Genomic DNA, 25,674 nt, shown 5'->3' with positions numbered 1-25,674 from the left:
TCCTGCCCACGCGGTCCGCCCAGGCCGCCGCCCGGTCCCCGCCGCCGGGCAGGGCCGGCAGCCTCGGCCGCGGGCGCGGGGCCGGGCGGGCGGCGGCGCGGGCCCTACCTGAGGCTGTGTACCAGCTCCCGGCGTGGCTGGCTTCCCGGCACACCACTCGGTTGGACATCTTGGAGCCGGTGCCGCCTATGGTGCACGAGGATGAATGAGGAGGCGGCGGCGGGAGCGGCTCCGCGAGGGGACGAGGCGCCGCGGGCCCGGCCCAGGAGGAGGCGGCGGCGGGGAGGAGGCCGGCCCGGCCCAGGAGGAGGAGGAAGAGGAGGAGGCAGCGGCCCGGGAGGAGGAGATGGCAGCCGGGCGGCGGCGGCCACGATCCGCACGAACTCCGGCGGCCGCCGGAAGGTGGGGCCCGCGGCGGCCTCCCGACGCCCGGAGCGCCCAGGGCCGGCCCCGGAGTGGCCGCTGCTGCCCGGCCCGGGCTGGTCCGCGCCGCGCCGCCCCCGCGGCCCCCTCGCCTCCCGCTCGGCCTCCCGGAGCCACCGCGGTGACCCCACCCCCGTGACTCCGCACCGCCCCCACCCCACCCCCACCCCGCGGGACTCCCAGCACCCACCCCACCCACCCCACCCACGCCCGGCCGGGCCTCCCGCCCCGGGCCGCGGCCCGGCCCCGCCCCTCCTGCGCCGGCGGCGGGTCAAAGGCGGAAGCCGGCAGGGCCGGACGGCATCTGGGGTCGGGCGGCCCCGCGCACACAAAGCCCAGGCCGGGCCTGCACCGGGCGGGCGGGCGGGCGGACCCGCAGGAGCCGGCGCTCCCTCGCTCGCCGCTCCAGCGGGTGCTGCCCACTGAGCATGCCCAGCGCCGCGGCCGGCCGCCGGGACTCGCAACGTGCGCGCTCCGCTCGCCGGGGTTTAGCGGCGGCAGCGCCGGGAGGGGCGGGCTCGGGAGCGGACGCGGCCGCAGGGCAAGCCCCCTCCCCCAGCCAGTTCCTTCACAGAGAGGCACCGGGGTCCACAGATGGTGCTTTCCACCTGCAGGTCCAGCTGGCACCGCCCTCCTGGCATCGCACCCAGGGACCCTTAGTGCATTCGCACCCCAAGGTTCACAGCTGGAGCCGCAAGTCCGTAGCCACGCTGGGGAGTTCATTAGCGCAGGTACATGGTAGTATCCCTGAGGTCCTGCAAACGCTGGCTTTGGCTTCACAAGGCCACCCTTACCAGCCAATCTTGGCTTTGACGCTGTAAACATTTGTCTTGTTTCATGTTATATTTATGTAGGTACATGTCTTAACTCCCTAACTAGCTAAAATGTGGTATAGCTAGCCTCAGTTGTTCTCATCTATAAAATGGGGATAATAGTATTCGGATGTCCCTAGGATTATGAGTTAATAAACAGAGCAGGGCATAGTAGGCAAACAGCAAACATTATTTCCAACCCTCCATACTTTTATCAACCCTAGCATTTCATGTAAGGGTCAAGGGCAAAAGAATTCCTTTAAAATTATAGAAGAAGAATCACAGCAAAATAAGATTTCTTGGATTTCCCAATAAGTGTTGTTAGGAAGTAAACCATTCCAAAATTGGTAAGACAGAGAAAGTTGAGTATCTTCAGTGAAAGGTTTGTGGTTAAAAGCCATAAAATTGTTACATCGGAATTTGACAGTGAACAGATTTTTGGTATAGTTTAAAGCAGACAACTGGCTGATACATTAAAAAAAATAAATAAATAAAAAATTTAAGCCCTGTGGCTCAGCTGGTTGGGTGTCATCCCAGTTCAATTCCTGGTCAGTGCACATGCCTGGATTGCTGGCTCAATCCCCCAATTGGAGATGTGCAGGAGAAGGCCTACTGACGTTCCAATCTCACATAGATTTTTCTCTCTCCCTCTCCCTTACTCTCATACAGGTCAAAGTGAGCAGAGACCCCCAAAAAAAGGTCTGACTGGTTTTTTATTGTAAGCAGCAGCAATGAAGTTAAGTATCACAAATACTTCTGACTTAGATATAAGCAACATATTGGTAAAAGTGGGTTTCAATGCCCAAACACTTACCAGTGTGGTCTTCAGCAAGTCACTTATCCTCTCCAAATCTGTTTCCTCATCTGCAAAATGGGAATAACAATATCTACTTCGCAGAGTTGCTATATTAGAGATAATTTAAGTAAAATAGCACTGCAACTGGCATGTAGAACTGCAATGATAGCTATTATATTATTACCGTAAAGGTTGATAGCACAGGAGTAAATTATACACCCTCTGCACTTACACCAGTAATCCAACTTTATTGTGCATTAGAATCATCTATTATAGTTGTTGAAAACTGTAGAGGTACAGGAACAGCGCTGAAAAAAATTGGGTTTTTTAATATTATATTAGATTCTGATGTATTTTCATGCTGTTGTAAAACTCTGCAGCATTCTAAGATACAAAAGTCAAAAAAGTAATTGAACCACATAAATTACTTAGCATATAGAACAAAAACTACTTTACAATAATGACATTTAACAGTTTATTTTGAAGGTCATTTTAAAAACAAAGTTAAAGACAATCTGAGAAAAAATTGCACATAATACACTCTTTAAATAAGTATGGTGATTAAATCAAAATAAGGGAAATATGTTTTCTTCTGCATCTCCAAGAACAAGTTGTTGTCCTGACGGTTCTTATACTTCCAAAAAGGGATGGGGGGGAAATCATGGCAATTAAAGCTGCCTCTTAATCATGTAAATCTATAGTAGAAACCAAATTTTTCTGTTCTTCCCAATCAGTTTCGATCTTCAAACTGTGCCTTGTTTTTTAAAAGATATGATGCTAGAAATTCAATGGGGTTTGGTGGTCTGTAAAGGAAAAGAAATCCAAAATTTAGAAATTTGTATTCTAGATGTGTTCATCTAACTAAATTGTTCCATAATAAAAATACGTCTTTTAAATTTTAGCTTTCTTTTTACACTCAAAGGCCATTTGTAGTAAATAAATACAGGGTGTCCCCCAAAAATGTATACATACTTTTTTCTGATAGCTCAATTGTTTTTTCCTTTTCTGGTTTAACCCACAGAAATTAATAATTACATTTTTGGGGGACATCCTGTATAGTAAATGAGACAGGTAAGCAGGTTAGCCAACAATGTAGTTTAAAGAAATTGAAATTTTTGTATGGCTGAAATCTGCTTATGAACTCAATTCTAAAACACAAGTTTAGAAAATGTACTAACAATGGGATGATAATTATCCCAGGGGAATAATGACTTGAGGGACCACAAGGGAAACTTCTGGAGTGCCAGCAGTGTTCCATTTGAATGCAGGTTACATAACTTAGTGCCAGAAAATTCAGCAAGCAGTACACCTATAATATTCTTAATTTTCTGTATGAATATCATCCTTCAATAAGAATACCAAAACTACATAGGAAAATGGCTGTAGCATCACCAAGACAGGTAGAGGAACTATCTAAGTGATTAATCAAAGGAAGTAGTATTCATTTGAACACGTTTTGTTTTGCTTTTTAAAATGTCATTTCTATTTTTCTTAAAATAATTTAAATCAATAGTAGTTCTAATACTGCCACTATACAACACACCTGAAAAGTTAAACGTATTTTAAAGTTTAGGGGTATAACTTCATACTTATCACTTTTGTATAAATAATTCTTGCTGAGAAAACAAGTCCAAAGATGAAAATGGGGGTAAAGCCAAAACCAATTTGGCTCAGTGGTGGAACGTCGGACTGAAGGGTCCCGGGTTCGATTCCAGTCAAGGGCATGTACCTTGGTTGCGGGCACATCCCCAGTAGGGGGTATGCAAGAGGCAGCTGGTCGATGTTTCTCTCTCATCGACGTTTCTAGCTCTCTCTCTCCCTTTCTCTCTGTAAAAAATCAATAAAATATATTTTTTTTAAAAGAAAAAGAAAAAGGGGGAAAACCTATTTAAACCCTACTAGGAAAAGGCATATTGAGAATATTTAATAATGATCTCAAAATATTCCCTTAGCACTTTAAACTATCTTTTAACTAGCTAGACATAGACAACATTTTTCAAGAATAATTTGATAAATCAAACTTCTTAAAAATTGTATATACTAATAGCATATAACTTAGGACTGCTTCAAAGTTTTTCTTCTAGCTTGTAAATATTTAGAATTTCTAATTATTTTTTAGAGAAAGAAAAAAATAAAAGATGTCCATTCTTCAACTGTCAGTAGAGAGCCAAAAATAAATCATATTTGCCCTAGCCAGTTTGGCTCAGTGGATAGAGCATCATCAGCCTGTGGACTGAACGGTCGCAGGCTTGAATCTGGTCAAGGGCATATTCCTGGGTTTCAGACTTGATGCCCAGTGGGGGGCATGCAGGAGGCAGCCGATCAATGACTCTCTCTCATCATTGATGTTTCTATCTCTTTCCCTCTCCCTTCCTCTCTGAAATCAATAAAAATATATTTTTAAAAGATGTTTTAAAAAAATAAAAAATAAATCATTTTATAAATGTAACAATCTAAAGCAAATATTTAATGTTTACCATATAATTTATATAAACATGCCCGGCTGGAGTGGCTCAGTGGTTGAGCATCAACCCATGAACCATAAGGTCACAGTTCAATTCCCACTCAGGCAGGATACATGCCCATATTGCAGGGGTGTGCAAGAGGCAGCTGATCAGTAAGTCTCATTTTTTTTTTTCCAATATATTGTTATTGATTTCAGAGAGGAAGGGAGGGGGAGAGAGAGAAAGGGACAGAAACATCAATGATGAGATCTCTTAATAAGAAAACATCAAGTTCCTTATCAAATTATATGTTTACTAGTATTCATTTTGGTGGTTGTTAATAGTCATCCAAGGATATTTTTTCCATTGATTTTTATATATATATATTTTTATTGATTTCAGAGAGGAAAGAAAGGGAGAGAAAGAGAGAAACATGGATCAGCTGCCTCCAGCACGCCCCACCACTGGGGATGGAGCCCGCAACCCGGGCATGTGCTCTGACCAGGAATCAAACCCTGATCTCCTGGTTCATAGGTCGACACTCAACCACTGAGCCACGCCGGCCGGGCTCCATTGATTTTTAGTGAGTGTGAAAGGGGAGGGGGAGAGACAGAGAGAGAAACATCAATGTAAGACCAGCTAGGGCTAGTATTCATTATTATTCTTTGAATAAAACATAATCTGCACCAAATATAATAAATGACTAATGTAACTTACAAAAAATATTTTTTATGGGATTTGCTTACACAAAAATAATTTAGGTAGAATTTCTGGAGTAAAACCTATACAAAAAAAGAGAAAAATTATAATCTTGTTAATAAAGAAATTGAAACAATTTGGCAAGCCCTGGCCAGGTAGCTCAGCTGGTTAGAGTATCGTCCTGATACACCAAGGTTGCTGGTTTGATCCCCAGTCAGGGTACATATAAGAATCAACCAATGAATACACAAGTGGAACAACAAATCAATGTCTGTCTCTCTCTTTCTCTCTCTCTCTTCCCCCCCCAAAATAAATTTTTTTTAAATTGGCAAAAAATGTTTATAATACTCATGCTGTTGAGGCTATAACAGTGAAAGAATTTTAAGAATGAACTTTTGACCCTAACTGATTTGGCTCAGTGGACAGAGCGTCGTCCTGTGGACTGAAAGGTCCTAGGTTCAATTCTGATCAAGGGCATGAACCTTGGTTGCAGGCACATCCCAAGTAGGAGGTGTGCAAAAGGCAGCTGATCTATGTTTCTCTCTCATCGATGTTTCTAACTCTCTCTCCCTCTCCTTTCCTTTCTGTAAAAAAAATAAATAAAATATATTTTCCAAAAAAAAGAATAAACTTTTGGTCCTAGCCCGTTTTTCTCAGTGGGTAGAGCATCAGCCCACAGTCTAAAGCAGTGGTCGACAAACTGTGGCTGGCTCGCAAGCCGCGGTTTGCCACACTGTTGACTAATGAGTTTGCCGACCACTGGACTAAAGAATCCCAGGTTCAATTCTAGACAAGGGCACATAACTCAGTTGCAGGCTCAATCCCTGTCCCTGGTTGGGGCACATGTGGGAGACAACCAATTGATGTGTCTATCTCACACATCAATGTTCCTCTCTCTGTGTCTCTCCCCTCTCTTCTACTCTCTCTAAAAAATAAAATAAAATTTTGGACATAAATATGATACTAAGTATCAAACACCATAAAAAATTATATCCTTTGAACTAATAAACCAACTCTTAGAAATTTAGCATGTGAAAGTAATTACATAATAACAAAAGAGGAATGAAAACAGATAAACTGCCTGATGATCTACAATATAACAACAAAGGAAATTGAATTTAAATTTTCAACATGAGAAAATTAATTATATTATTTAATTGCTCTAAATTAATTGTACTATTATAATTTAAATTATAATCATGAAGTCTATGAAGAGATATGGAAAAAAACTTTGTTATAATACTCAGTAAAGCCGAAACCGGTTTGGCTCAGTGGTGGAGCGTCGGTCTGTGAACTGAAGGGTCCCAGGTTCGATTCCGGTCAGGGGCATGTACATTGGTTGCGAGCACATCCCCGGTGGGGGGTGTGCAAAAGGCAGCTGGTCGGTGTTTCTCTCTCATCGGCGTTTCTAGCTCTCTATCTCTCTCCCTTCCTCTCTGTAAAAAAATCAATAAAAATATATTTTTTTAAAAAAATACTCAATAAAAAGGAGATATAAAACTGCATGTATACCATGATTACAAGTCTTTGTAAATATGCATATGATCAAAGACTTGTAGAAAAAACTTGAAGTGTCTGAACTGAGATTATGGCTGACTTTTAAAATGTTTTTAATATGCCTACGTTCTTTTTATAGGAAAAAATATATACATAACTAGTGATATTTCAATTAGAAAAGTCATTCTCTGGTGACTCCTTCTGCAGACACTATTATCTTACCTTTCCTTTGCAAGCACAGCAAGTCCCTGTAATAAGATAGGCACAACTGTCTGATCCAGGTAGGCACGAGTTGGCAAAGACTGTAGATCCACTTTCTGTTTTGATGACTTTTCTGCATTAATCTTCTCATTTTCTACTATCCTCTAGTGAATCCAAAAAATATGCATAATATTACAAATACTCAGATTATTGTGAGTGTTAAACATAAAATAATGGAAACATGACGCTAATAGAATAGGCAAGCCATTGACTAAAAACTGGTATTGAACTGCAAATCTCTTTGCCAAAATAAAATCAGACCCATCTCTAAATTTCATTCAAGTGTCTTCTGAGAGCACCATCTCTTTCTTTTAATGCCAGATCTCTAGATCCTACCTCTTTGTCACTTTCCTCTGCCTTTTTAGAAGTAAATACAAGTCCTCCTTTTTTCATGAGACTGCCTTAGTACAGTGTACTTCAAAAAATCTGGACATGCAACTAAGTAGCACTGAATCACAGTGAGAAAGCTAGTCCTATTTCAATTCTTTCATCACAGATAATATCAAGGACAAAGTTTCAGTTTGGTGCTAATGTCTTTAACACTTCTGTAACACTTGCTTAACTCTGTTCTCACAGAGAGTAGGCTTCAGGCTCAGAGCCTTCCACTGGAAACAAAATGCAGCTAAAATTACCACTATCCAATGAGAATGCTTTTCCATTTATTTATTTGTTTATGTATCTATGATTTTTTAAAGTGAATAAAGAAAAAAAAGTGAGTAAAAGATAACAATAAATAAAACAGGGAAAAAGAATAATATGGAAAAGATGATTGTGATATTCAAATGATGTTTAGGAAACAATAATTTAGACTTTCTACTTCTAAGAACCCCCAAATCTGAGGACTTTCACATAGATTCAACTGGCATCCAGAGCATCAAAAACTACTTTACAGCCCTAACTGTTTGGCTCAGTGGATAGAGCGTTAGCCTGCAGACAGAAGGATCTCAAGTTCGATTTCAGTCAAGGGCAGATGCCTGGGTTGCTGGCTCCATCCCCAATAGAGGGCCTGCAGGAGGCAAACGATCAATGATTCTCTCTCATCATTGATGTTTCTCTCTCTCCCTTCCTCTCTGAAATCAATAAAAATATATTTTTAAAAATACTACCCTAGTGAAAAATTTTCCCTTCTTTTGAAAAATTACCGTTTTAGAAATTTAGAAATAAGTGGCTATCTAAAATCCAGAACACTATTAAGAGCACTTCCATTTAAATAAACTTTTGCTCCAAACATACTCAAAGTGAATATAAATAAGTCAACAACAAAACATTTCCTATATTTAATATTTTTAGATTTAATTTTATTTTGTAAAAAGGGAGAAAAAACTTTAATCGCATATCTACATAATATATACCATGCTTTCCAAAGATAGTTTCTACAAATTTGTAAGGCAGCAATTCTAATTTTGCTTATGATTTTTCAATGTAATTTTAGGACTTAATAAGAAATTTTCCTATACCTAGTAATAGAGCTATTTATTTGTCCATAGATTACTTAGTGCCCGTCAGTAATTTTCAACAGATAATACCTATATACGACAAAAATTAGTCAGTTACATGACATCCCAATGCCTTCAGTAAGAAACAGCAATCCCTAACCAAATCCTATAAATACTATAATAAACTCCTTAACCAAGTTCTCTCATTTGTTTCATTAAATATTTACTGAATTTTCACTATGTGCCAAATTGCTATGCTTAACTTTAGTTAAGATAAAGTCCTGAAAAAAACAACTGTATCTCCAAACTACTATAAAACATAAATAATAAACTGTTAACAGTTTAGAAGAGTGATAGAAAAAAAGGAAAAAAATAAGGTGAGCTTATGATTACCCCAACTTACTGCTTCCTGCCTGGAGAACTTGTAAGATGCAATACAGGAAATCAAAGGGAATCAAAGCAGAACCCACAGTCTCCCTGGGTTGAGAAGAGAGTTGAAAATTCAGGGAGACAAAGCCATCTAGAATTCACATGGGAGGTAGCAAGTGGCACAGGAAAACACCTAAGAGACTGCCATCCAGTCTTCGGTGAGTTCCTATCCACGCATGGGTGTGAGGAAACTACTGGAGGCCAAGGAAAAAAACACGTGGAAGGAGCACTCACACAGGCCAGGAGTACTTCATGTTTCTGTGACCTAGACTGGAAAACCTCGTAACATATGAAGCACTGGATAGAATATAAAAGAAAAAGAAATGAAGCCTAAACTAAAGGCTGATCTGGTCCTACTTAGGGAAGAGCAAACCTCAAAAAGATCAAATTGTTTCCAAGTAACTATGTCCTAGGACCGTGGTCGGCAAACTGTGGGCCCTTGAGTGTGGCTCTTCCACAAAATACCACGGCCTGCCAAAATCAGTTTGGCTCAGTGGATAGAGCGTCAGCCTGCGGACTGAAAGGTCCCAGGTTCAATTCCAGTCAAAGGCATGTACCTTGGTTGCGGGCACATCCCCAGTAGGGGTTGTGCAGGAGGCAGCTGATTGATGTTTCTCTCTCCTCGATGTTTCTAACTCTCTATCTCTCTCCCTTCCTCTCTGTAAAAAATCAATAAAATACATATATTTTTTAAATACCACAGCCTGGGCGAGTCTATTTTAAAGAAGTGGCGTTAGAAGAAGTTTAGGTTTAAAAAATTTGGCTCTCAAAGCAGCTGCCAGGCTGGGAGCGGCCAGGCCCGGAGCAGCCGGGTCTGGTGCGGCCAGGCCAGGAGCAGCAGCTGCCAGGCTGGGAGCGGCCAGGCCCGGAGCAGCCGGGTCTGGTGCGGCCAGGCCAGGAGCAGCGGCTGCCAGGCTGGGAGCGGCCAGGCCCGGAGCAGCCGGGTCTGGTGCGGCCAGGCCAGGAGCAATGGCTGCCAGGCTGGGAGCAGCCAGGCCCGGAGCAGCGGCTGTCAGGCTGGGAGCGGCCAGGCCCGGAGCGGCCGGGACCGGAGCAACCGGTCCCAGAGCAGCCGGGTCGGGTGCAGCCAGGCTTGTAGCAGCAACAGCCAAGTCCAGAGCAACTAGGTCGGGAGCGGCAGTGACCAGACCCGGAGCAGCTGGTTGTGGAACGAACCAGAGCAACAGAGGCCAGGCCCGGAGCAGCCAGGCCCGAAACAGCTCGCTCCTCGCCTGTACCTGCCCACGGCTGCCTCTCAGACATGGCTGGAAACTTTTGCGGGAACTTGAGGGTCTGCTGAATCAAGTGATGAAGGCTTAGATCTGGATGTGTTGAGTTAGTGTAGCGCTGGGGTGTTGATCTGTAAGTGCCTTGGGTGGGGCCTGGATGAGGCTGGTTGACCTATTTGGAAATGTCTTTTGTGTGAAGTGTATCATTGGGCATGTGGAGGTATTATTGATATGAGATAATGCTAAGTAACAGATTTACTATCTGAAAAGGGATTTACTATCGGGGAAAGGGAGGGAGGAAGAGACTGAACATAAACTGTGCACCTATGGATGAGGACAATGGGGGATGGGGAGGGGGCGGAGGGTGGGGTGGGAACCTGGTGGAGGGGGGAAGAAATGAGGAACCTTTGTAATAATATGAACAATAAAGATTGATTTAAAAAAAAAATAAAAAATAAAAAATAAAATAAAATAAAATAAAAAAATAAAATAAAATAAAAATAAAAAAAAAATAAAAATAAAAAAAATTTGGCTCTCAAAAGAAATTTCAATCGTTGTAATGTTGATATTTTGCTCTGTTGACTGATGAGTTTGCCAACCACTGTTAGGACAAAGCTCAAGAATGTTTGAAGGTATAAAAAGATTACCAGTACCCAATAAGGTGAAATTCATAATACTCAGCTTCCAATAAAATATTGCACATGCCCAGTTTGCAGGCTCAATCCCTGGTCAAGGGACATGCAGGAGGCAGCTGATAGATGTTTTTCTTTCTCTCTTTATCTCACTCTCTCTCTCTTCCTTCCTCTATCTCTAAAATCAATAAATATATCCTCAGATGAGAATAAAAAGAAATTATTAAGCAGCAAAGCAGGAAAATATTACCCATAATGAGGAGAAAAATCAACTCAGAGAAACCCAGAAATGATATAAATGATAAAATAGGCAATGTTATTAAAGTTATTATAAGATATTCCTTCCATGTGTTCAAGAGTATAGAAGAAAGCACAAGTTTAAAATACTTGAAAATAATTTGAATAGCTAAAATTGTTTTAAAATTTCATGAAGCCAGGACCAGTTTGGCTCAATGGATAGAGCGTCGGCTTGGAGACTGAAGGGTCCCGGGTTCGATTCCGGTCAAGGGCATGTACCTTGGTTGCGGGCATATCCCCAGTGGGGGGTGTGCAGGAGGCAGCTGATTGATGACACTCTCTCATCGATGTTTCTGACTCTCTATCTCTCTACCTTCCTCTCTGTACAAAATCAATAAAATATATTTAAAAATAAATAAATAAATAAATAAATAAAAATAATAAAATAAAATTTCATGAAAACTAAATGTACAGATCCAAAAAACTCAATAAATGCTAAGCACAAAAAACAAAAATTTAAGAAGAAAAAAAAAGAAAAAACAATTTTTAAAGTACACCAAGAAACAACATAATCAAATTATTTTAAACCTCTTAATAAAATTTTAAAAGACCTAAGAAAAAAGGCATTGAGTATGAAGGAGCAAAGACAGGAATGATAGCAGACTTCTTGTCAGAAACAATATCAGCCAAAAGACAGTGGAATAAATCTGCTCCCAGCAAAGATATCTCAAAAAATGAAGGCAAAGAAAATGACATTTTCACACATACAGAAACTTAAAGCATTCCTTACCAGCAGACCTGAACTACAAGAAATGTTAAAGGAAACACTTCAGGTGGAAGAAAAACGGTGACGACAGAAGTCAGGATCTACACTAAAGAATGAAGCGCTGCCTGAATGGTATGGTTCAGAGGTTGAGCTTCAATCTCTGAACCAGGAGGTCACAGTTCCATCCCGGTTGGATTGGGGGCTCAATCCCCAGTTGGGAATTCCTAGAGGGAGGAATCCATGGTTCTCTCATCATTGATGTTTTTATGTCTCTCTCCCTCTCCTTTTCTCTCTGAAATCAATACAAATATATATATATATTTTTTAAAGAATGAAGAGCCCAGAAATGGTAAATGTGTAGGTAAACGTGAAATACTCCTTTTTCTTACTGCTTAAATCTCTCTAAAGATCATTGAATTTTTTAAAAAAAAATAAAAATAATGAAGTGTAGAATTTATAACATATGTAGAAGTAAAATATATGATAGCAATAGTACAAAGGCCAGAAAAGAGTAAATGAATGAAAGACTGCTGTTGTAAAATTCTTAAACTATAAATGAAAATATATACTACCACTTGAAGGTAAATTGTGGTAAATTAAACTTGCATACTATATAAACCCTAAAGCCAACACCTAAAAATAATTAAACAAACCAATAAAAAGAAAACCATAAGAGAAAAAGCAGCCGAAACCCATTTGGCTCAGTGGATAGAGCATCAGCCTACGGACTGAAGGGTCCCGGGTTCAGACTGAAGGGTCCTGGGTTGGATTCCGGTTAAGGGCATGTACCTTGGTTGCAGACACATCCCCAGTAGAGGGTGTGCAAGAGGCAGCTGATCAGTGTTTCTCATCGATGTTTCTAACTCTCTCCCTTCCTCTCTGTAAAAAAATCAATAAAATAATTTTTTTTTAAAAAGAGAGAAAATCCACTGTATGAGAGAACGTATTTGCAAATGTTATCACTGATAAAGGTTTAAACTCCAACATCTACAGACAGCTTATATAATACAACTTAATAAAAGAAAGATAAATGAGCCAATTAAAAAATGGGCAATAGACCTAAATAGAATCTTCTCAAAAGAAGACAGAAGGAAGGCCAAGAGGCACATGAAAACATGCTCAAAGTCACTAATTGTCCGAGAGATGCAAATCAAAACAACAATGCGGTACCATCCCACAACTGACAGAATGGCCAACATCAACAAATCAACAAACGACAAGTGTTGGCGAGGTTGCGGAGAAAAAGGAACCCTCGTGCACTGCTGGTGGGAATGCAGACTGGTGCAACCACTGTGGAGAACAGTGTGGAGTTTCCTCAAAAAACTGAAAATGGAACTCCCATTTGACCCAGTAATCCCACTCATAAGAATATATCCCAAGAAACTAGAAACACCAATCAGAAAGGATATATGCACCCCTATGTTCATAGCAGCACAATCTACAATAGCTAGGATTTGGAAACAGCCTAGGTGCCTGTCAGCAGATGATTGGATCAAAAAACTATGGTACATCTACACAATGGAATACTATGCTGCCATAAAAAAGGAATTCTTATCATTTGCAGCAACCTGGATGGAATTGGAGAACATCATGCTGAGTGAAATAATCCAATCAATGAAAGAGAAACACCACATGACCTCACTCATTTATGGATAATAAAGAACATTATAAACTGATGAATCAAAAGATAGAGACAGTAAAGCAACAAGCAGACTGTCAAATTACAGCGGGAGGGTTGGGAGATCTGGGGGAGATAAGAGATCAACCGAAGGACTTGCATACATGCATAGAAGTACAACCAATGGACACAAAACTCTGGGGAGGGAAGGCATGTATGGGAGGGGGGTGGGGCAATGGTAAGATATGTACAGAGATAATAATTTAATTAAAAAATGTTTTAAAAAAAGAGAAAGCAGCAGCAGCTGTAAAATTGTGGTTTCCAGACTTTCATATATTGCAAACAATTAGAAATAAACTAATACAATAAATAAAGAAACTAACAGGGTTAATTCTATTTTGCCAAGTAAAAAAAAATTACTAACAAATAAACATAATTACTTTACTATCACCATTAATTCAAAAAACAAGCAGTTTAAAATTATAGAAGCAGAAAGACCAATCACCAAATAATGTATCATCATTGAACACCCACTCCATTTTTCCCCCCCCTCACTTTACCATGGAAATTGGACTGAGGGTTTGGGGAAAAGCATGCTGTTATCACTCTACAGCAGCATGGCTCCAGCATCATATGCAAGCACAATCAAGAAAAGACCACTGATGCTTTAAAAAGATCTCTTGCCGAAACCGGTTTGGCTCAGTGGTAGAGCGTCGGCCTGTGGACTGGGGGGTCCTGGGTTCAATTCCGGTCAAGGGCATGTACATTGGTTGCGGGCACATCCCCGGTGGGGGGTGTGCAAGAGGCAGCTGGTCGATGTTTCTCTCTCATTGACGTTTCTAGCTCTCTATCTCTCTCCCTTCCTCTCTGTAAAAAATCAATAAAATATATATATTTAAAAAAAAAAAAAAGATCTCTTAAATAACTAGAAAACAAAGTGGTGTGAAGTATCTTCACCTGATTCAGCAGAAGTTCAAATAAAAACTTATTAGAAAGAAAAGATTCTCTATCAGTATTTATTAGAAAGAAAAGATTCTCCATCAGTATTGATAACAAAGCAATAAAATTGCCTAGCAGTTTTATAGGCACAGAGTAGTCATTCCACGTGCCAGCAAACCCTAGGAGTTGGTCAAGATCAGCAACACAATTTAATTGTACTTTTAACATGTCAACCTGCCTAGGTTTAATTCCACTTACCTCTTGGAAACCTTTAAAGATACTCAACTTCTGGGTCTTTATAGGGCTGAAGAGATATGCCAATTATTAAGGATGTGCCTGACCCATAGTAAAAGGGCTAAAGAAATACTAGCAGCTGTTACAATGATTATTCTCCTCAGAAATGCTTCTGCCCTCATTTGTCCAAACTTAATCACCAGTAATGTCTTTCTTAGTAAAACGTACACATCTTCAGGAAGCCTCTGTTTTCCTAGCCAACTCCACCCACCTCCTAGTAATTCATTTGTCCCAGAATTTATTCATTTACAAAGTAACTTCTTCTTTTAGACAATAACCTCTTAGGACTTATATTAAAAAAAAAAAAAAAAAAAAAAAAACTATAAAAGTTATCTTCTTTTCCATAGTCCCCCCCCCCCCATTTACTCTCTGAATTCAGACTTAACCATGTAAGGCAAAAAACAGTATCTACTGTGTATATTATAGTTTCCAATGGCACCTGCCTACTGAACTCTGCGAAGAAATCAACATGTATTAAATGCTGACTACACCAACACAATCCTGCTACAGAGACAACGGGTTTCTTCATTTTAATGTGACGTTTTTTCCAAAGCAATATCCCAATATCTGGTGGCGAAACGATTCTAAGTCTCCACTAGCAACGTATTCATGTTTCTTTACATCACTTTCAACCTCTTCACTAAAAATTAATATGTACGTCTGTATACCACGAAGTGGTAGTACCACTAATAAAACAAGCTACAAAAAAAAAAAAAAAAAAAAAAAAGCTACCCATAATGTGATAGTATCTGCTTCATAACGATAAAGTTTCTTCCCTTATGCAAAGCTAACCTAGTTAAAACAGATCCCGAGGTTTTTTTCCCCCCCTCCCCAGCTCTTAAGAGACGTACAGAAACGGCGTAGGAACTGGGCGAGTTACCTCCACGTTATCTGTGAGCCCGTACTCGGAGTGAGGGTTTTCTGCAACCTGGAAAACAAAACCCAGGTCAGAGCCCTCGGCCACCCTCCCTCCGCACGCCGCCGCCGCGACCCGCCCGGGGCCTCCGGGTACCTGCGTCTGTCCCTCCAGCATCTGCTCCGGCTCCATGGCGGACCCTGCGAGTCACCGTCCCGGGTACCAGTCCTGGAGAAGGAGAGCAAAGCGGGAGTGACCCGGGGACCCGGGAGACCCCACCGCGGAGACGCCGGGATGGAGTCCGGGCGAGCCCCCGGCCCCGCCCCTCACCCCCACCTGGGCGCCGGATCGCCCCGAGCCGGGGGGGAAGCGGTCCGCGGCCGGGCGCCCGCGGCAGGTCCGGAAGCTCCATGGTCCCGAGATCCTACGAGGAGCGGTGAGAGGGGGGGAAGGGGGCTGATTACCCGCGCCCGAGCCGTCCGTTCCCGAGAGCTGCAGCGCGCCGCCCGCTCCCGCACGAACCGCCTCGGCCGTAAGTGACGATTGTCGCGCGACTCACGCGCATGCGCAGAGCTGCCCGGCGGCCCGGGGCCAGGAAGCTGCCTCCCGCCGCCGCGTCCGCCGCGCTCTCCGCCGGGCTGAGCGTCCCGGGCGAGGTCTGGCCCCCGGGGCGCTACCTGCCGGGCCGCGGCGAGCACCTCCCCGCCTGCAGGCTCACCACCCAGCCCCGCGAGCGCGGGTTCGGCCCCGCCGGGCCCCTCGGTGCTGCCTGCAAGCTTCGGCCCGAGCTTTTCCTCGCGGAACCGAAACCAGTTCCTGGGAAATCTCAGACCCAAGCTCCACGGTCCGCGAAAGAATGTCAGCAGCGTTTTTTACTCTAAAGCTTTTCTTTGAGTCCTTAAGTCTGTGAATAGGACGCGTTGATGCTCCCTGACGTTTGTGGCAAGATGAGCAATATGCATCTTTAAATAGGTGCTGTCTTAGGGAGCAGTATATTCTAAGAATGACAACAGCATTTAACTTATTTTGACTAGTATCGACTGTTCTGGACTCTTCTCATCTGCTTCTATTCGGTACTTATGGTATTTACCTCATTCTGTCTTACATTTTCTTTAAACAAAATTAGGCTGTGAGCTCTTCAGAGGCAAAGATCTTATTCGTCTTTATATCCGTTTGTTTGTTATATGTGACAAAATACACTTTCAAAAGGAGTGGACATAAACGGAAAGCAAGCACTGGAACCAAAGGTCTACTCTCTAAGACTTCCAGTTTTTCTTGGGAGTCTTAAGAAGATAGTAATTAGAAATTCTAAAACTAGAATTCTAGAATCTAGAATCAAAGAAAATCTACTGTGCTTGACCTCCTTTTTACATGCTTGGTGCAAATTCCACTTATAAAACATTAATCTATTAGACAGGCAGTACCTATTTAGGAAAAATACAGTATGTGTAGTAGAGAAACACTGATTTGGGAAAAATATTAAAGCCTAGTTCCTTCACTTGTTTTGCCATGTGAAATTAAGCAAATAGTTTAGCTCTTCTGAACTCATTTGTGAATAATAAACAGTTCCCTACACTGATATAAACTTTCCCTAAATGATGAGTAGCTGACTGTGCCTGAACCGTTTCTGCAAACAATATGATTTATGTCAAGCACCTGAATATTCCTTAGGAGTCTGGAATTTTGGTATGTCGTAGGCAGAGGTTGCCTACATGATCAACCTCAACAAAAACCCAAGCACTTGAGTTTCTGATGAGTGCCCCTGGCTGACAACATTTCACATGTGTTGTCAGAACTTATTGCTGGAGGAATTAAGTATGTCCTGTGTGAGTCCAGTGAGAGAAGACTCAGATGCTGGTGTTTTATTTCCTTCAGATCTTGCCCCGTGTGCTTTTTCCCTTGGCTGATTTTGCTTTATATCTTTTTGCTGTAATAAGTCAAACTGTGAGTATGACTATATTCTGAATCCTATAAGTCCTCCTAGCAAATCAAACCTGGAGGTGATCTTGGGGATTTAAGATATATAAAAATTACAGTGCCTACCCTCATAAATGTGTATTCTCTTGTTCAGCAAAGATCAGACATATAAGTGATACATATAAATGACAATAGTAGATATTGATTAAAGGTTTAGATGGTGTGGCTCCTATGAACCAGGAGGTTGTAGTTTGATTCCTGGTCAGGGCACATGCCCGAGTTGTGGGCTTGATCCCAAGTGTGGGATGTGCAGGAGGTACCCAGTCAATGATGCTCTCTCATCATTGATGTTTGTACTCTCCCTCTCCCTTACTCTCTGAAGTCAATAAAAATATATTTAAAAATTAAAAACAATTTTTGAAAGGTTAAGAGGAATGCTGAAGCATAAATTCTGGAAGAGTTCAGATGAGATTGAGAAAAATATAAATAGGTATCTGGAGTGGTGTTGAACAAAGAATAAATATTTAAGCAAAGCTAAGAGGGTCAGGGTGGACATAACATAGACTGACACATTAATGAAGACAAATGGAGAAACTCGGGCTTCCTTACCGGAATATAGGAATTGAGCTTATCCAACAAGATGTGGAGGAGAGCCCTAAACCGGTTTGGCTCAGTGGATAGAGTGTTGGCCTGCGGTCTGAAGGGTTCTGGGTTCAATTCCGGCCAAAGGCATGTACCTTGGTTGCAGACACATCCCCAGTAGGGTGTATCCAGGAGCCACCTGATGGATGTTTCTCTCTAATCGATGTTTCTAACTCTCTATCTGTTAAAAAAAAAAGTTTTTTTAACTTTTCTGTTAAAAAAAAAAAAAAAAAAAAGTTTTTTTTTTAAAGATGTGGAGGAGGGTCTCAAGGATAAAGAAAATTTTCCATGCTAGAAACAGACAACTCCTTTTATGTTTCCAATATTCATCGTGCTAAGAATTCCCATTACTCTGCTTTTCGTGTGCCCTAGAGTAATCATGCCCACCATAAATCTAGAACTGTAAAGTTATATTTATATTTCCACGGACTTCGTTTAGAGTGTGCACCCTCTGATAATCTAGATTGCCATTTTAGGATATTCATTTATAATTCTGTATCAACTGACTCTGCTTATGCTTCCACTGAATCATAACTTTCAAAATCAAGTTGAGCAGGTTAAGTAACAATTTCTACGCCTACACCTACTACTAGTTCAAAACTATGAGCTCATTCATACTTTCACCAGTAACAAATCCTCTGTAATTAGAGAATTTCAAACTAGTGTCTGTTTTGTTTGTTTGTTCGTTTTTTAAATTTTGAGCCAATATCAATTAAATAATAGATTCACATAAAAATCAGATTTCTGGTTTCTCTTGAAATGTTTTAGAAATCTGGCAACACACTTTAAGAAGGAAGCACCACTAGGCTGCACACCTGAAACTAATGCAAATAATGTTGAATGTAAACTAATTGAAAACTAAAAAAAAAAAAATTTTTTTTAATCTGGCAACAGAAAGGCAAAAATCAGATGGAGCTGAGTAACAGCTGTCCCATTGAATACAGAGATGCTACTCTTTCAGCTTCATCATTCCCATCATATATGGATTTTTTTAATTTCACACCCATACATGGAACTCATATGCTATGTGTGATCACTGTTGCTGGTTCCTATTTGAGTTTTTTGGCCACTGCATTAGACTATAAACTTAATCTTATTCTCTATTACAATCCTGGCACCTTACTCATTGCCAGTCATGTTGTCTATGCATAATACCTATTTGTTGAACAAGTGAATCAATAATATGCACCACAGTGTGGATTCAATAGAGGGAAATAATTGTCCACAGTTGTGTTGTTGCTTATTACCACAGATACAGGATAATAGTCACCTAATCATTACTAATCACCTAATCATTAATCATTACTCCTACCATCCCTTGCCTTCAACTCTTTTGTTTTTCTTTCAAGTTTTCTGCCTTTTTTTCAGGATCAGTCATCTCCTCTGTTTGGTTCTAGGTTTGCCACTTTATTTTACTCTTCTCTTAATTTAAAAGAGGTCTTTTATATCTACTTCGAATAATCCAGAATCTTTCAAGCTGAAGGTTTAAAGGGTGCCTTAGGAGAGAAGTGGAGCTAAAATATCCAAAAGACTATTTGGTCCTAGTCACTTTGTAATTAGATTAATGGATTAAAGTGATAAAGTGGCTGAATGTCCTGAATTAGTTAGCACAGTGCTCTGCTCCTCCTCTTTGTCCTGGTGAAACTGGCCCAGATTCCGCTCAAGATTAAGTGTTCTCCAAGTTCTCACCGTCTGAAAACGGGGAGGCTGTCAAACCTAGGTTAAATGGCTGAGAAGGTTAGCATCTCTGTCCAGGCAGATTATAAAGCCAGGGTAAAATCCAGGCTCTGTTTCCCTTGAGACAAATTTAGGAAGATGTTAATTAAGAAAATGGGTTTGACTGGGATGTAATTCCAAAAGGCAGAAAATGTGGGCTGAAATTACTCAAAACTGAGATCCCAGTACAGTCTGAATTCTGGAATGGCTTTGTAGTTGTAAGAGACAAAACCAAAATTTATTGAGCCCTCTTCTGTTATGGCTATTATGCTGGAGGTTTTTTTGTTTTTTAAACATATTTTATTGATTTTTTTTACAGAGAGGAAGGGAGAAGGATAGAGAGCTAGAAACATCGATGAGAGATGAACATCGATCAGCTGCCTTCTGCACACCCCCCACGGGGGATGTGCCCGCAACCAAGGTACATGCCCTTGACCAGAATCAAACCCGGGACCCTTGAGTCCACAGGCCGACACTCTATCCATTGAGCCAAACCGGTTTCGGCATATACTGGAGGTTTTAGATGCATTCTTTCATTTTGTAATCTAATTTTCATTCCACCCATTTCACAAAGGAGTTAACCAGTTAAATAACCTGTCCCATATCTCGCAACTAGTAAGTGACAGGGCCAGAATACCAAGCCCAGTCTTTCTGACTCTACTTATTTTTTTATTTATCTATTTAATTTAAATATATTTTTATTGATTTCAGAGAGATAGAAATATCAGTGATGAGAGAGAATTACTGATTGGCTGCCTCCTACACACCCCTACAGGGGATCGAGCCTGCAACAAGGCATGTGCTGTTGACCAGAATCATACTCCGGACCCTTCAATCCAGAAGCCAATGCTCTATCCACTGAGCCAAACCAGCTAAGGCCTCTTTTTTATTTTTTTTTTTATTTTTATGTTTTTCTTTAATGAACATAAACTGATGTACAAAAACAGATCCAGAGACAGAGAAGCATCAATCAGACCTTCAAACCTCAGAGGGAAGGTGGGGGTAAGAGGGAGAGATCAACCCAAGGACTTGTATGCATACATATAAGCCTAACCAAAGGACAAAGACACCAGGCAGGGTGAGGGCATGTGTGGGGGGATGAGGACACATATGTAATACCTTAATAAAGAAAAATAAATGTTTTTATTGATATAAGAGAGAGGAAGGGCCGGAACCGATTTGGGTCAGTGGATAGAGCGTCAGCCTGCGGACTGAAAGGTCCCAGATTCAATTCTGGTCAAGGGCATGTACCTTGGTTGCGGGCACATCCCCAGTAGGGGGTGTGCAGGAGGCAGCTGATCGATGTCTCTCTCTCATCGATGTTTGTAACTCTCTATCCCTCTCTCTTCCTCTCTGTAAAAAATCAATAAAATATATATTTAAAAAAAAATATATATATATATAATATATATATATATATATATATAGAGAGAGAGAGAGAGAGAGAGAGAGGGAGGGAGGGAGGGAGGGAGGGAGGGAGGGAGGGAGGGAGGGAGGGAGAGGGAGAGAGGGAGAGAGGGAGAGAGGGAGAGAGGGAGAGAGGGAGAGAGGGAGGAAGGGAGAGGGAGAGAGAGATAGAAATATCAATGATGACAGAGAATCACTGATTGGTTGCCTCCTGCACACCACCCACTGGGATCAAGCCCATAACCCAGGCATATTCTCTGACTGGGAATTGAACCATGACCTCCTAGTTCATGGCTCAATGCTCAACCACTGTGCCACACAGGCTGGGCAGTCTTTCTGACTCTAATCCATACTTTTACCATACAAAAAAAAAAAAAGTGGCCAAGGTACAGAAAAGCAGTCAATATTAAGCACAACTAGCAGAGTTAGCAAATGGGAAACCAGAGGCTGGAAACTCAACACCTGTATGACCAGGAAAGAAAAATAGCTCATCCTTCGGGTCTAAAAATATATTTGTCATAATTAATGAGATATAAACAGACTACACAAAATTGTTTTTTTCTGGAAGCCTAGATTTTTCTCTTAAGACCCTGAAGTAGCGTGTGTCATTAATACGTTATATTGAGCAGTAACAGACTTTTAAAGCCTCAAATTCCTTCCCAATAAGTTAAATAAAAAGGGAGAAAATAAGATTGTGTCTGCTGGAGATGGTAAGGGAAGGATTAATCAAGAAGATTAATACCGGAGAGGATCCAAGATGGCTGCTCGGGTATACACCTAGCCGCAGCAGCTCACAACAATTTCAAGGGAATACAACTAAAATGTAGAGTGGACATTGCCCAGAGCTACAGGTAGTCGACTGACTGAAAACTCTACAATAGGAAGGAGGGAGAAAACCAGAAGGAAAATCAGAGGAGCTGAAAAAAAGCCTAAGGTACGGAGACATGCTGCGCGCTCGCACGCACGCGCGCGCGGAGAGGTCGCAGCCGGAGAGGAGGAGAGGGCTGGGTGCTGCCTGGCGTTCCCTAGCAGGAAGGAAATAGAACCCCCAGCCTGGGCTGAACCCCCGAACCGGCAGCGCTGAGCCCCAAGTTATGTGCCAGACCCTGGGGACCCAGGCTCCGGCAGGGGGAGACAATCCCGGGGGACGGCGAAAGGCGGGGCCCCCGGAGTCGCGCGCACATGGCGCGCAGAGGACTGAATGTTGACTCTGATGCTGGATTACCCTAGCCGGAAGAAACAAAGCCTCCGGCAGCAGCTCTGAGCCTCATTCCAGACCGCCACGAACTCCAGGTCTGGGCCAGTCCCTGGGGACCCAGGCTCGGGCAGGGGGAGACGGAGCTGTGAGGTGGAGTCCTGGGAGCGCGGCCAAAGGCCGAGCCCCCGGAGTCGCGCACACTGTGCGCAGAGGACAGTCTGTTGACTCTGATCCTGGACTCCCCTAGTGGGAGGAAGAAAGAAAGCTCCAGACTGGAGGAACGCCACGAGGAGCAGGAGCCCCTGCCGGACACCGGCCAGCCGGGCGCCAGCAAGGAGCCGGGCGACGGGGCCCCCAGTGGGGGGGGTGCCCCTGAGCCTTCGACTGCTGAGCGCTGGCAATGGAGCCAAGGACGGGGGCTACTTCCTGGGCGGCGCCGACCCCGGCAACAGACTGGAGCAGCGCGGGAGCCCGCGGAGAACAAAGGGGTGCCACAGGCCAACCTGCTGAGCTCCCAGGACAAGGAGGAAGAAACCAAAGAAGTTCTCAATGTGAAGAAATCAAGTGAGAGCAAATGATAGTAAAATTACTTAAGAAAGAATACAAAGAAGATCTTGAAAAATCAAAGACTACGTCAGAACTCAACGCACCAGCCAACATTGCAACATAAATGCGTTTTGTTTTTTTTTTAAAAAAAGAAAAAAAAAAAGAGAAAAAAGGGACAGAATGTTGGAACAGCGGCGACCAGGCCTAGAGTGGCCAGGCACAAGGCAGTGGCAGCTGGGCCTGGAGCAGCAGTGGCCAGGCCCCAGAGCAGCAGCAGCCAGAACAAGAGCATCAACGGCCAGCACTGGAGCAGCCAGACCTGGGGCAGTGGCAGCCAGGCCTGAGGCAGAGGCGGCCAAGCCCAGGGTGGCCAGTCCAGGAACACCCAGACACGGAGTGGCTGGGCCCGAAGAAGCCCGGCCCAGAGCAGCCGGGTTGGGAGCAGCTAGGCCCAGAACAGCAGTAGCCAAGCACGGAGCATCCAGGCTGGGAGCGGCCAGGCTCGGAGCAGCCGGGTCGGGTGCGGCCAGGCCCGGAGCAGCGGCGGCCAGGCTGGGAGCGGCCAGGCCCGGAGCAGCTGGGTCTGGTGTGGCCAGGCCTGGAGCAGCGGCTGCCAGGCTGGGAGCGGCCAGGCCCGGAGCAGCAGCTGCCAGGCTGGGAGCAGCCAGGTCCGGAGCAGCTGGGTCTGGTGTGGCCAGGCCTGGAGCAGCGGCTGCCAGGCTGGGAGCGGCCAGGCCCAGAGCAACAGCTGCCAGGCTGGGAGCGGCCAGGCCCGGAGCATCCGGGTCTGGTGCGGCCAGGCCCGGAGCAGCAACTGCCAGGCTGGGAGCGGCCAGGCCCGGAGCAGCCGGGTCTGGTGCGGCCAGGCCAGGAGCAGCGGCTGCCAGGCTGGGAGCGGCCAGGCCCGGAGCAGCAGCTGCCAGGCTGGGAGCGGCCAGGCCCGGAGCATCCGGGTCTGGTGCGGCCAGGCCCGGAGCAGCAACTGCCAGGCTGGGAGCGGCCAGGCCCGGAGCAGCCGGGTCTGGTGCGGCCAGGCCAGGAGCAGCGGCTGCCAGGCTGGGAGCGGCCAGGCCCGGAGCAGCAGCTGCCAGGCTGGGAGCGGCCAGGCCCGGAGCAGCCGGGTCTGGTGCGGCCAGGCCCGGAGCAGCGGCTGCCAGGCTGGGAGCGGCCAGGCCCGGAGCAGCCGGGTCTGGTGCGGCCAGGCCAGGAGCAGCGGCTGCCAGGCTGGGAGCGGCCAGGCCCGGAGCAGCCGGGTCTGGTGCGGCCAGGCCCGGAGCAGCGGCTGCCAGGCTGGGAGCGGCCAGGCCCGGAGCAGCCGGGTCTGGTGCGGCCAGGCCCGGAGCAGCGGCTGCCAGGCTGGGAGCGGCCAGGCCCGGAGCAGCCGGGTCTGGTGCGGCCAGGCCAGGAGCAGCGGCTGCCAGGCTGGGAGCGGCCAGATCCGGAGCAGCAGCTGCCAGGCTGGGAGCGGCCAGGCCCGGAGCAGCCGGGTCTGGTGCGGCCAGGCCCGGAGCAGCGGCTGCCAGGCTGGGAGCGGCCAGGCCCGGAGCAGCCGGGTCTGGTGCGGCCAGGCCCGGAGCAGCGGCTGCCAGGCTGGGAGCGGCCAGGCCCGGAGCAGCCGGGTCTGGTGCGGCCAGGCCCGGAGCAGCGGCTGCCAGGCTGGGAGCGGCCAGGCCCGGAGCAGCCGGGTCTGGTGCGGCCAGGCCGGGAGCAGCGGCTGCCAGGCTGGGAGCGGCCAGGCCCGGAGCAGCCGGGTCTGGTGCGGCCAGGCCGGGAGCAATGGCTGCCAGGCTGGGAGCAGCCAGGCCCGGAGCAGCGGCTGCCAGGCTGGGAGCGGCCAGATCCGGAGCAGCAGCTGCCAGGCTGGGAGCGGCCAGGCCCGGAACAGCCGGGTTTGGTGCGGCCAGGCCAGGAGCAATGGCTGCCAGGCTGGGAGCAGCCAGGCCCGGAGCAGCGGCTGTCAGGCTGGGAGCGGCCAGGCCCGGAGCGGCCGGGACCGGAGCAACCGGTCCCAGAGCAGCCGGGTCGGGTGCGGCCAGGCCTGAAGCAGCAACAGCCAAGTCCAGAGCAACTAGGTCGGGAGTGGCAGTGACCAGACCCGGAGCAGCTGGTTGTGGAACGAACCAGAGCAACAGAGGCCAGGCCCGGAGCAGCCAGGCCCGAAACAGCTCGCTCCTCGCCTGTACCTGCCCACAGCTGCCTCTCAGACATGGCTGGAAACTTTTGCGGGAACTTGAGGGTCTGCTGAATCAAGTGATGAAGGCTTAGATCTGGATGTGTTGAGTTAGTATAGCGCTGGGGTGCTGATCTGTGAGTGCCTTGGGTGGGGCCTGGATGAGGCTGGTTGACCTATTTGGAAATGTCTTTTGTGTGAAGTGTATCATTGGGCATGTGGAGGTATTATTGATATGAGAAAATGCTAAGTAACAGATTTACTATCTGAAAAGGGATTTACTATCGGGGAAAGGGAGGGAGGAAGAGACTGAACATAAACTGTGCACCTATGGATGAGGACAATGGGGGATGGGGAGGGGGCAGAGGGTGGGGTGGGAACCTGGTGGAGGGGGGAAGAAAAGAGGAACCTTTGTAATAATATGAACAATAAAGATTGATTTAAAAAAAAAAAAAAAAATTGATTTGAGAGAGAAAAAAAAAAAAAAAAAGAAGATTAATACCAGTTTGGGTTGATATGACTGGCCCGAGAAGAGTGAGACTCTTTTCCTCTCTGGCTGCTTGAGGATCAGCTTTTACTATGAATGGCCCAGTAACTATCCAGAACAGGAAGTCCATGACCAGCAGAAACAAATGGTCCTTGATGTCCTTCACCCGGGGAAGGCAATAGTACCCAAGACAGAAATTCCAGGAAAAACTAGCCAAAATTTG

At 44.9% G+C, this 25,674-nt stretch overlaps 2 protein-coding genes across 4 annotated transcripts in view; both read right to left on the bottom strand.

Moving 5' to 3' along the window:
- MEMO1 (mediator of cell motility 1) overlaps positions 1–532 on the bottom strand; it is a 72,569-nt gene extending 72,037 nt beyond the window's left edge. Inside the window, exon 1 of the mRNA XM_084900667.1 lies at positions 109–532. Coding sequence (XP_084756793.1) covers positions 109–169 — 61 coding nt within the window. The 5' untranslated portion in view covers positions 170–532. The remainder of the gene's footprint in view (positions 1–108) is intronic.
- A 1,960-nt stretch (positions 533–2,492) lies between these two features.
- DPY30 (dpy-30 histone methyltransferase complex regulatory subunit) lies at positions 2,493–16,190 on the bottom strand. Of its 3 annotated transcripts, XR_014796486.1 has the most exons (6): positions 15,833–16,190; positions 15,525–15,596; positions 15,393–15,440; positions 8,772–8,845; positions 6,894–7,036; positions 2,493–2,834 (listed from the first exon to the last, which is right to left on the bottom strand). XR_014796486.1 is itself a non-coding variant. In XM_084900672.1 (5 exons), the coding sequence occupies exons 2-5, from the start codon at positions 15,558–15,560 to the stop codon at positions 2,762–2,764; spliced, it is 300 nt and encodes a 99-aa protein (XP_084756798.1). In that variant the 5' UTR covers positions 15,561–15,596; positions 15,833–15,995; the 3' UTR covers positions 2,493–2,761. The 3 variants fall into 3 exon arrangements, 2 of the variants coding, with proteins under 2 accessions (XP_084756798.1, XP_084756799.1); XM_084900672.1 differs by lacking the exon at positions 8,772–8,845 and having other exon boundaries at positions 15,833–15,995; XM_084900673.1 differs by lacking the exons at positions 6,894–7,036; positions 8,772–8,845 and having other exon boundaries at positions 15,833–16,186.
- Between the last annotated feature and the right edge of the window lie 9,484 nt (positions 16,191–25,674).

Source organism: Pipistrellus hanaki (genome assembly GCF_964339955.1).
Source record: "Pipistrellus hanaki genome assembly, chromosome: 12".
Taxonomy (NCBI): Eukaryota; Metazoa; Chordata; class Mammalia; order Chiroptera; family Vespertilionidae; genus Pipistrellus; species Pipistrellus hanaki.
The sequence above is the reverse complement of the archived record's forward strand: the minus strand, read 5'-3'. Positions and strand labels throughout refer to the sequence as shown.

Bases quoted from the DNA above. Each gene is read 5' to 3' on its own strand.
- DPY30 (XM_084900672.1), bottom strand. From the start codon at position 15,560: ATGGAGCCGGAGCAGATGCTGGAGGGACAGACGCAG. The intron at 15,441-15,524 runs GTACCCGGAGGC...TTTGTTTTCCAG, and splicing joins TGCTGGAGGGACAGACGCAG to GTTGCAGAAAACCCTCACTC. The intron at 2,835-6,893 runs GTAAGATAATAG...TTTCCTTTACAG, and splicing joins GCTGTGCTTGCAAAGGAAAG to ACCACCAAACCCCATTGAAT.